Below are 11,371 nucleotides of genomic sequence, written 5' to 3' on the forward strand. Positions count from 1 at the left end.
CTTTGCCATCACCTACTACCCTCTGTCTTCTTCCATCCAGCCAATTCCTAATCCAAACCTCCAACTCACCCTCAATGCCATATCTCCGTATTTTTTGCAGTAGTCTACCATGGGGAACCTTATCAAACGTCTTACTAAAATCCATATACACCACATCTACTGCTTTCCCCTCGTCCACCTCCTTAGGCACCTTCTCAAAGGATTCAATAAGGTTTGTGAGGCACGACCTGCCCTTCACAAAACCGTGCTGACTATCCTTGATCACATTATTCCTATCCAGATGTTCATAAATCCTATCCCTTACAATTTTCTCTAAGATTTTGCCCACTACAGAAGTGAGACTCACCGGCCTATAGTTACTAGGGTTATACAGGGAACCACATTGGCTAGCCTCCAATCTTCTGGCACTACTCCTGTAGACAACGAGGACATAAAAATCAAGGCCAATGGCTCTGCAATCTCCTCCCTTGCATCCCAGAGAATCCTAGGATAAATGCCATCAGGCCCAGGGGACTTATCTATTTTCACCCTTTCCAGAATTTCCAACACCTCTTCTCTACATACCTCAAAGCCATCCGTTTTACTTAATTGCGACTCAGAATTCACATCGACAACAATGTCCTGTTCCTGAATGAATACTGACGAAAAGTATTCATTCAGTGTCTCCCCAATCTCTTCAGCCTCCACACGCAACTTCCCACTACTATCCTTGACTGGACCTATTCCTACCCTAATCATTCTTTTATTCCTGGCATACCTATAGAAAGCCTTAGGGTTTTCCCTAATCCTACCCTAATCCTACATATTCAGTTGTAGTCTGATGCATTTAAACAATATAAAAAGCTTTGAGCATTTGCACTGTATTTTTAACAAAATATCTCCCAACTCAGGAAATTCAGCATACTGTCAGCAAATTTCCCAACGTTGTGGTCTGTCTAAATTTAGAGACAACACCTGCCAGAGAGGGTATACTAGAGAAATAAGTGATTTCTAAAAAGGAAAGATGGAAACGTTTAATTATAAATATACAGCATCTGATTTATGTTTTGAAGATTTGTTATCAATGATTGAATCTTACTTTTTTTGGCCAAGTCCAAATTGCGTCAAGTTATTTGGAGGGTTCCTCATCGCAAGGCCTAGCAGGATTTCTCTCCAAACCTCACCAAACTCACCTCATTATATATTCACCTGCCCTTGTGGCATCTCTCACAGCCAATTTCCACCCCACCTTAAAATGCACCATGCAATTTGCTACTCAGCTGATAGCTGCCAAAAGACCAATATCTCTTGAGCCTGCGCCATTTTTGTAAAGCCGCGTGCATCGGGACAGGGGTTACTCAATTATGTCAAGAGCCATGGTCACAGTGGGGAGCCCTTCGCTCCCCAGTAACCAGCCTTGTAAGCCCCCTACATCACATCAAATGCACCAGGAACACGAGTGCTCTAGAATATATGAATTGTAACAGCTGCCAGAGTAGCAAGCACACACCTCCAAGAAGGGATAATGGTGATTCTAGATCACCCTGTCATTAATGGATTGGAACCCCTTCCTGTTGATGAATTCCATAGTGTTTTGATGGCCCTCTCAGTGCCAATGTGTACAGTCAAAGGCACTCCTGTACCTGGGTGAAGCCAGCTATCTTCCTGACTCCTACTGCCCAGGCTACAGCACTGACCTCTTCATGGGAGAATGAAGTAAACACTGTGATCTTGTACAGATGTCACTGGCCACTGCCTTGATGCCTTTGGGTGCATGACTGAGAAATCCCACACAGGTCACCTCCTGCTCCCTGGAAGGAGCCAGTGGCATTGCCATTCTGTGCTGCAGTGGCTTTCATAGGAACTGTGAGCCCTTAGGTCCTGCGCCAGCCTCCAGCACAGTTCTGTCACTGAGTCTTAGGGCACATAAAATGCATCGGCACTGTGTCTAGTTGTTACTCAGGAAGTGGAGTCAGGCCAGGAAACCTCTGGGTTTCCTGCTCACTCACGCATCTCAAGGGGCCCTGCAGCTGCTACTTTTCCCTGTGCTGGATGCTTCTCAAACCCTGTTGCTGCTTCTGGGCTTTTAGATAGGCTTCCACATCGACTGACATCCCTCCAGCAGCAGCGCCCATCATTCACAATACCAAGGTCATAAACTGGGAATAGAAAAAGTGAAAGAGTTTCTCTCATCTCAGAACAGTCATCGGTGGCAAACACTGGAAACAAGGGTTGGGATTTTTTTTTTTGCTGAACCCTAGAGCCGTTCTCAGATCTCCCATGTGTTCTCTCCCGAAACGCCTGCAATCTCTCTTGCCTCCCATTTAAAGGATCATTGTGAGTTCATCTCACTAGCGATGTGGTGAAGAGCTCTGCAACATATCTTTCTAGATCGCCACCATCTTGGATCCCCTCACCCTGCTCCTTTACCTTCTTCCTGTGGAGGCCATGAGGGGTTAGTCACGTCAATACCGTGCTCTAGCAGAGCCTTGTTTCTGGAGGCTGCCGCAGTGGTGAAGGTAGTGTAGTCTGTTCCTCATGGCGTCCTGGTGGTCCCTGGGATTGATGGTCTGTGTTTTCGGTGGCATGATGGGTCCAGCTCAGGATGCTTAAGGAGGCTTCTGCAGGGTTATCCGACCTGGGATTCCAATGGCCCCATGTAGTGTTTTGCTTCAACAGCTGCTTTGATGATGAGGTGGGTCTCTGAGGTGGCTTCTGCAGCAGCAGCATGGTGGTCTAGCCTGGGATTCCAGTAGTCCGAGATTCTGCAGTTTTGATGTCGGCTTTTTGAGGTGGTAGAGAATGCTGATCCTGTCTTTTCCTTGACCTTGCGAACCCATGATCCATGAACTGAACAAAGACGGACTTTGTCTTTATCTTTTTAATATGATTTCTGTTACTAATGTAGGTGTTGCATTATGGTGACACAAACACTTCTTACTGTATTTTTTTGTAAAAAAATTATATTCTATACAAGTCTATCCAATGTTGTTCTGAATTCTCCCTTTCAACTCGAGATCTCCCCCTAGTACCATACATACATACATACATGATTCCTGAAGAAGGGCTTATGCCCGAAACGTCGATTCTCCTGTTCCCTGGATGCTGCCTGACCTGCTGCGCTTTTCCAGCAACACATTTTCAGCTCTGATCTCCAGCATCTGCAGACCTCACTTTCTCCTCATACATACATACATGCCCTAGCCTTGACTCCCACCCCTCCTTCATTGACTCCCCCCCATCCCTGACACCACACCTCACCACCCCTGACGGATTTCAACAATCAGCCCTTAGACTCCTGACTGCCATGGTCACAAATTATCAACAAACCATATGTGATTCCCCTGACTGCCTGTGCTAATTCTACAGGACTGTTCGCCAAATACCACCACCCCAGACAAGACGAGCACCGATCCCCTGACCTTGAGAATCTGAAAAGACAAGACAAAGACAGCACTCTGTGCCTGCAGACTGGGATGATCAGTACCAGCAGTACCAACGTGTCTATGCGTCAGATTGCCATCTCAGCATGTCGCACACCAAGATGCTTCCAATCAACCTCCAAAACCCCTATGATTCTCTAATACTGGCAAGCAAGAAAAAAAAACTTGTCTGTGCTTTCAGCAGCTTTCAACTCTGGCTGAAGATCAACTCACTCATAGGCATGGCACAGCATGAACTGTGCAACATGCAGGCAGGAACCATCTCAGTGAGCGCAGCCATAAAACAAAGCCTTGACCTAAACCCTTCCGTGACCTAAACCCTTGCCTATGTGTATACAGTGTCCCTGCTGCAGCTTTCTCAATGCTAGTTTCCCTGCCCAATGGCAAAATCAATCCAGAGAAGGCATGGAAAAAACAGAACGTAGAAACAACAGATTATATCACTTTCAGTTCATGCCACGGTACGGAAGAGTTTAGGTTAGTACAGATAAACAATCCTTTATCCAAAATTCTGAAATCTCTTTTTTCGGAGTATGGAGCGTCACTTTGGTGTGCAAACAGGGCGAGCCAACTCCACACCCACTCGAACTCCGATGCAACATGCCGGCGTGGTCCAGCATTCACAGACGTTAATTGTGTCTCAGCGCTTGTACTATTCACATGTGCGTCTGCGGTTAGGTCTTTTTCAAAAAATTATTTCACTGTGAATATGCCATTTATACCGAAAACTTCCGAATTCTGAAAAACTACTGTCCCCAACGATTTCAGATAATGGATTGTGTACCTGTAATGGGGAAGAGAAGTAAAAGGAGGAAGAGTTGAGAGAATAAAAGTCTATAGCAATAAGACAGTAAAAATAACATTGTTCAAACCAAAATGTTAGATTTTTTCACCCACTTTTTTTAAAGGCTGCTTCATTGGATAAAATCTAGAACTAGAGTCATAGTTTAAAAATAAGGGGTTTGCTCATTTAAGACAGAGATGAGGAAACAATGTTTCTCTGAGGATTGAGATTCTTTGAAATTCCCGTCCTCAAATGGCAGTGGATGCAGAAATATTTTAATATTTTTAAGGGCAGAGATAGAAAGATTCTTGATTACCAAGGGGATGAAAGACTATTGGGACATGCAGGAATGCAGAGTTGAGGTTAAAATCAGATCATTCATGATCCTATCAAATGGTGGAGCACACTCAAAGGGCCAAGTGGTCTACTCTTCCTTGTTCGTATGGAATGGAAAACTAATACCACATCCATCTCTCTAAACTTAAACACCTATCCTGCTACAAGACTTACAAGAATGGATCCAGTAATGAGAAACTTCAGTCATGAAGACAGATTGAAGAAGTTGGGTCTATCCTCCTTGGGAAGAAGAAAGCTGAGAGAAGATTCAATAGAGGCTTTCAAGATCATGAGCAGACTGAACAGAGTCATTAGGGAGAAACTGTTCATGCTCGAATAAGAGGACAGAGATTTAATAGTGATGTGCAAATGAAGCAAGGGTAATGTGAGAAAGATCTTTTTCATTCAGCAAGTATTTTGGGCATGGAAATGCAGTGGAGGCAAGTTCAGATTAGATTCCCTACAGTGTGGAAACAGGCCCTTCAGCCCAACAAGTCTACACCGACCCTCCGAAGAGCAACCCACCCAGACCCATTCCCCTACATTTGCCCCTGCACCTAACACTACGGGCAATTTAGCATGGCCAATTCACCCAACCTGCACATCTTTGGACTGTGGGAGGAAACCGGAGCACCCGGAGGGAACCCACGTAGACACGGGGAGAATGTGCAAACTCCCCATAGACAGTTGCTCAAGGCGGGAATTGAACCCGGGTCCTTGGTGCTGTGAGGCAGCAGTGCTAACCACTGTGCCACCGTGCCACCTGATGGAGGCATTGAAGAGGGCCAAATGGCCTGCTCCTATTTTCTATCTATTCTAGGCATAGGATGATTATTTGGATAGAAACAGTACGCAAGCACATGGAGAGAAAGCAGGAGATTGGCACTAGGCAGAGATGCTCAATTGAAGAGCTGGTCAAACTTGTTGGGCTGAATGGACTCGCTACACAATTCCATTCTCGTCCACATACCTATTTAATGTTTTCTTTATAGTATGAGTTTTGATTTCTCCGGGTGTTTAAAACTATTCTCTTTTCTTCCCTCCACCTTCAGCTCGATTAATTAGTCATCCACAGTTTACAACCATTCAGAATTGTTCACTTACAAAGACATCAGCATACTTTTCAATTAGACACCAAAATACTAGTTTCAAATGCAGGCAGAGAACAATCAAGTGGCATGGAGCATTCCCACTCCTGCCTTTCTTCATGCCATGGAGAAGGTGAGGACAATTTAAGGACTGTGGTCCTATTGCATTTCACTATGTGAGCTCTCAGGAATCCCAACGCAGCTAGCCAATTCCAGAAAGATAGCAATTGTCTACTTACCATGCACAAGCGGACAGTGGATCCAACAAAAATAACACCCATCAGATATTTTCAGATTTGCCATGAGTAAGAACAGTGCAGAGAACACTCAGCAGAAATGACTGTGGGGTGAGCAATAGGCTCCCCGCACTGGATTACTGTTTTTCATCCTGCCTATTCCCTTCCCACTTGCTTCAGACAAGTGCACTGACTTACCTCGACTGAGGTTCAAGCAAAATGGGAGTCAGGCAGGCAGACCAAGAGCAGTAAATTGTGGTGCTGGGCAGACCAAGTCAAATTTGTCCCTCCTGTTCTTTTAGAAACAACCAATGTATTGTATTGAGAGGTTTATTAGGGGAAAGGCAAGTCTTACCTGCTGACCAATCTCCAGGAAGGGTCATTGAACAGCCTGCAGTGCACTCAGTTTGTCCATATCCCTCATAAAACTGTAAAGGATTACCACAAAGGCACATCAATTTTTTAAAAATAGATTATGCTCAACAGAAACTACTCCCCCCCCCAAATCATGGCTCAACATTTGTCAATTGAGGGTAAAATGCTGAAAAAAGAATTCTGATGTAGTGACTCCATGAATCTGGATACTTATACAAACAAACCCCCAAGTGGCTTTTTATCAGCAGCACCTTCACTTCTGAGTGCACTATTCTAAATGAGAAAATATTAAGAAGATACAAAGTATAATATATTAGCATTTCACTGCAGTGTGTTTCAGCTTAGGACTCTGTCATTTATGGATCTTCTACTAATTGGTCTACTGGATCACACAAATAAAAATCTGAAGGTCCCCACCCATTCAGGATTGCTCATGCAGCACTGATAATGTGGACAAGAATGTGTGGATGCCAAGTTAGGAAAGATCAGGATTCAGGTACAATGCTTCCATTTTTTGGGGGTGGTGGGAGTTCCAAAACAAGGGTACAAGATTTTAATATTGGAACCTAGCCATTTGGAAAGGTTCCAACTATGTTGGTTCAATGCAAAGCATCACAGTTTGAGAAGTTGATGACAGTCAATGAACTGTAAAGTTGATGCTGCAAAAGCTGACCTTGGGCTATGAATATTGGTGTCATGGGATTCCATTCAGATAGTTAAGAGTAGAAAGAGAGAATCACAGATGCAGCCTTGATGTGTGTATCCCACAGATTAATTGCAGGTGCAAGAGAAATCATTTGAGGAATCATGAGTTTTAGGATTCCACAGAGGTTTTGTGAAATTTCTGACTTGTGGGAAATCAGTAGAATTACAGTGGAAAACAGAAAATCTTTGCAGAATTTAAAGCCCTGATGTCTGCACTGGTACAGGTGGAATTGAAACCAGATGATAGCAAGTAAGTTATAGAATAAAATGGTCAGATGTGCATTAAGACAAAGAAAACGCCAAGAATGAGAAATCATGGTAGTTGTACCCAAATACTTTGTTAGTGGCTTTGGCCAGGGTGTTACGTGTTAGGGACATGGAATTCATTTGGCAAGAAAGTTAGGGGTGTGAGAGACAGAAGACACCATCTACTGAGCAGATGACTACTCCTGTCACAGTTACTTCCTTAGAGTAATGATTAACACACCTGATCTCTGACTGTATATTTAAAAATAAACTAGATAACAGATCCACGAAACTAGACAAGCTAATTTCTCACTAAAGTTTCACGTACAAATGAAAAATTAGTAATGTTTAAACAGGATCATAGATCAGAAGTACAGCTTACCTGGCAACCGACAGCAGCCCTGATGAAGGTAAGCACGGTCTCAGACACAGGAGCCGCACCAGTTACCATTAATTTTACCTGGCCACCAAGACTATCCTGCAGATAGAAAGCGCAGAGATAACCAGAATATTGAAGAAATTTGAATATCAAACAATATTTCTTCACGGTGTATTAAAGTAATACCTTTGCTGTTGAATTATATACAAAATGTCATGAAACACAACTACTTTTTCTATGCAGCCAGAAAGCTCCCACTTCCAGAACACAACCCAAAAAGCAAAGGAGATGGAGATCTACTAAACGGACCTTCATTTTTTTTTTGAGATTTACATACATCTTCATGGATGCTTCTGGTCAAGAATGGAATAGCTAACATAATGTTAAATAACCCATGGAAGTCCTGTTTAACAAAATCTTGTCTGGCCCAAATTTCCTCATTCTCCCACTTGACAGAAACCTGCCTGCTCGTGGAGGAGGGCACTGCAGGCAGTGCCTGGTCATGTTACAATGCAAAGGCTGTAAAATGGCAGCCATTCGCACTTGGTGAGTCATGTAAAGGTCGCACAGCTATTGTTTGGACAGAACTAGAAGGGCCAGGAGCTTGCAAATACTGAAAGCCAAAACCAAAGCCAATTTTTCTCACCTGATGTTAGGTACTTTTCCATTGTTGGGGCTTTCCAATACTAGGGGTAAAGCTGGTGAGAATTAACATAAAACTGGAACTTCATCCTGACTATACTTTTGGTTCAGCCAGAGCCCATGCCAGATTTTTACTGGAGCAAAAGTCAAATGGAACACACTCAGCCCTTTTCACCTTGGTAGTATGTGCCAAAAATCTCATGATCCTGCCCTAGACAATTTGATGTTTAAGTTTCGCTAATCCTTGGTGTCGAGTGATACTGTTGCAGGGCACATGTAAGAAAGTTGGTGGTACTTTTTTTTCCATGTTAAAAAGTGACAATAGAATGCTACTACTGCATCAGGGTTCAATGTTAAATATTATTGGATAAAGCCTTTCCCTAGTTAGAACCTGCATGTGTGATACAAACCTGTATTTTCCGGAAGACCAACTTGTCCCATATGCTGTTGCGTCGCATTATGCCTTTTCGAAGCTCTGCTGTTTTTCTCCAAGTAGCAATTTGCAATATCCATCTTTTTAGAAAGCTGTTGGCCTGGCTATGGATCTACAAATCAAACTCATGTTAAATTGTCAAAGAAGCACTGAAATTGCAGTCAGCTCATTCCTAATTTAGGCAACTGAATGCAATCAAAAGGAAATGAAAGATTTCTAAAGACTTTTGCTTTACTTGTGTTTGAGAAAAGTAAATTTGGTGCCACAGTCACTTTCTTTTTCATAGAGTCATACAATGTTACAGCACTGAAACCAACGATTCAGTCCATCAAATATGAAGCTTTGCTATTCTCTACACATCTTCACATTTAATCACAAGATCCTGCTCAGTCCTATTTCCTTTCATATCCCCTTTACCTCATAAGCGCCTCTTAAAATAATTTATGGAATCATACATTTATGGCAAAGAATTCAATCTTCTAATCTGCTTCCAAACAAATTTGTTTTTGATTTTAATTCTGTGCTCCCTCAGTACTGTCTTGCTGAGCAGTGGAAATATTGTTTTGCTGTAACTTGATCAGTAGATTTTCCATTATTCTCCAACTCTAATAAGAGATCCCTCTTCTCAAATCTCTCTCCACAACTAAATCTAATCCATAGATGATCTTTAATCATTCATCTGGCTGTTTAGCAAGTTTAAACAATAAAGGGAAGAATCAAAATAATTATTAGATATCATAACTACCATCATTTACAATGGTAGTTATAGGTTCTTTTAGAAGCTGAACTCAATATCTTGCTCCTCTTCATAGGAAGCTCCATCGGAAACTACAGAGCACTTCAAAAACACAAACATTATTGGGGGTTACTAAGATTAAAAGTGACAGACAGTGAACACACAGGTATAGAAGAAAATGAGAGATTTCAACAGACATTCCCAGATGATTTAACGGATGTGTTTAACACTAATTTGCAAACAGCTGGTAAGTAGAAACACATATCTAGAACAAGGAGTAAATATTGAAGAGAATGAATAACTTCTATTGGAACATAAACAGTTAATAGACTGTAAAACACATAGCCAGAGGTTAGTGATTGCAGAAGAGAAAATGTCAACAATTAATAGATTAGATAGATTGATGAAGGAAACGGGTTGGGATTGGTGGCAAAGATCCTTGGAATGGGTACATAGGATTAGGATACAAATCAACACCTAGCAGAAATGTTTGTTTCTGTATTGTAATTTCTAGTATGTCTATGTAAAATCTAATTGAGGCATCTGTTGTCAATAGATCAGACAGTCATAAATGGGCTGGAGGTTGTGGCATTTACAAAGCTGCTTTGCAGTATACAAGAGGCTGCTATATTGCAGAATTAGAGTTTCTGTAAAAAGCTGATGGTTAATGTCCAGCCAAGCATGGGCCTAACTTTTAGAAAGCATCACGTCAATTTTACCTACAAAATGGCAAATGATTTAAAGGTTGGTTAAATATCCACTTATGAATCCTAGCCTTCTTTACAACTGGTAACTGGAAATCAATAATTTGCACAGTACTGTGATTTAATTTTTCCATGAAATGTGAAACATTCGGTCTTGCAAATCACAATAGATAAACTACAGAAAGAGCTCATACATACCTTATCATACATCCTATTTAGCAGTCGAGGGACAACAGGAAAAATAGTTGGCCGCAAAACTTTGATGTCATCCATTAGCAATCTGATGTCTCCCTGAAAGAAGCCAATTCGTGCACCATGGCATAGAACCACAATCTGCAAAGTAAATTAGATATATCAGCATAAAAGCTACAATATTGACATAAACCTCTATAAACAAGGAGGAATACAATGCCCTTGTTAGTCTGAGTTCATTACCTTTCTGGATTCTGAAAAAAATGGATGAGACCTGAACCACTAACTTGTCTTTTCTCGGAGAACTAGCCATTTGGACACAGAACTGGCTCAAAGGTAGAAGACAGAGGGTGGTGGTGGAGGGTTGTTTTCAGACTGGAGGCCTGTGACCAGTGGAGTGCCACAAGGATTTACCTTTTCTCATTTATATAAATGATTTGGATGTGAGCGTAAGAGGTATGGTTAGTAAGTTTGCAGATGACACCAAAATTGGAGGTGTGCTGGACGGCGAAGAACGTTACCTCAGATTACAAGAAGATCTTGATCAGATGAGCCATTGGGCTGAGAAGTGGCAAATGGAGTTTAATTCAGATAAATGCAAGGTGCTACATTTTGGGAAAGCAAATCTTAGCAGGACTTATACACTTAATGGTAAAGTCCTCGGGAGTGTTGCTGAACAAAGACACCTTGGTGTGCAGGCTCATAGCTGCCTGAAAGTGGAGTCGCAGGTAGATAGGATAGTGAAGAAGGCATTTGGTATGCTTTCCTTTATTGGTCAGAGTATTGAGTACAGGAGTTGGGAGGTCATGTTGCGGCTGTACAGGTCATTGGTTAGACTACTGTTGGAATGTTGCTTGCAATTCTGGTCTCCTTCCTATCGGAAAGATGTGAAACTTGAAAGGGTTCGGAAAAGATTTATAGACAATAGGTGCAGGAGTAGGCCATTCTGCCCTTCGAGCCTGCACCACCATTCAATATGATCATGGCTGATCATCCTTAATCAGTATCCTGTTCCTGCCTTATCTCCATAACCCTTGATTCCACAATCCTTAAGAGCTCTATCCAACTCTTTCTTAAATGAATCCAGAGACTG

The 11,371-nt window shown here is 42.2% G+C and overlaps 1 protein-coding gene across 3 annotated transcripts in view; it reads right to left on the reverse strand.

Annotated features, from left to right (window-relative positions):
• The window catches only part of acsl1a (acyl-CoA synthetase long chain family member 1a), a 173,303-nt gene that overhangs the window by 13,036 nt on the left and 148,896 nt on the right, over positions 1-11,371 (reverse strand). For all 3 annotated transcript variants that reach the window (XM_043705794.1, XM_043705803.1, XM_043705812.1), the window contains exons 12-15: positions 10,285-10,419; positions 8,624-8,758; positions 7,575-7,670; positions 6,222-6,294 (exon numbers count right to left, since the gene is read on the reverse strand). In XM_043705794.1, coding sequence (XP_043561729.1) covers positions 6,222-6,294; positions 7,575-7,670; positions 8,624-8,758; positions 10,285-10,419 — 439 coding nt within the window. The remainder of the gene's footprint in view (positions 1-6,221; positions 6,295-7,574; positions 7,671-8,623; positions 8,759-10,284; positions 10,420-11,371) is intronic.

This window comes from Chiloscyllium plagiosum, chromosome 2, assembly GCF_004010195.1.
Source record: "Chiloscyllium plagiosum isolate BGI_BamShark_2017 chromosome 2, ASM401019v2, whole genome shotgun sequence".
In the NCBI taxonomy this organism is placed as follows: Eukaryota; Metazoa; Chordata; class Chondrichthyes; order Orectolobiformes; family Hemiscylliidae; genus Chiloscyllium; species Chiloscyllium plagiosum.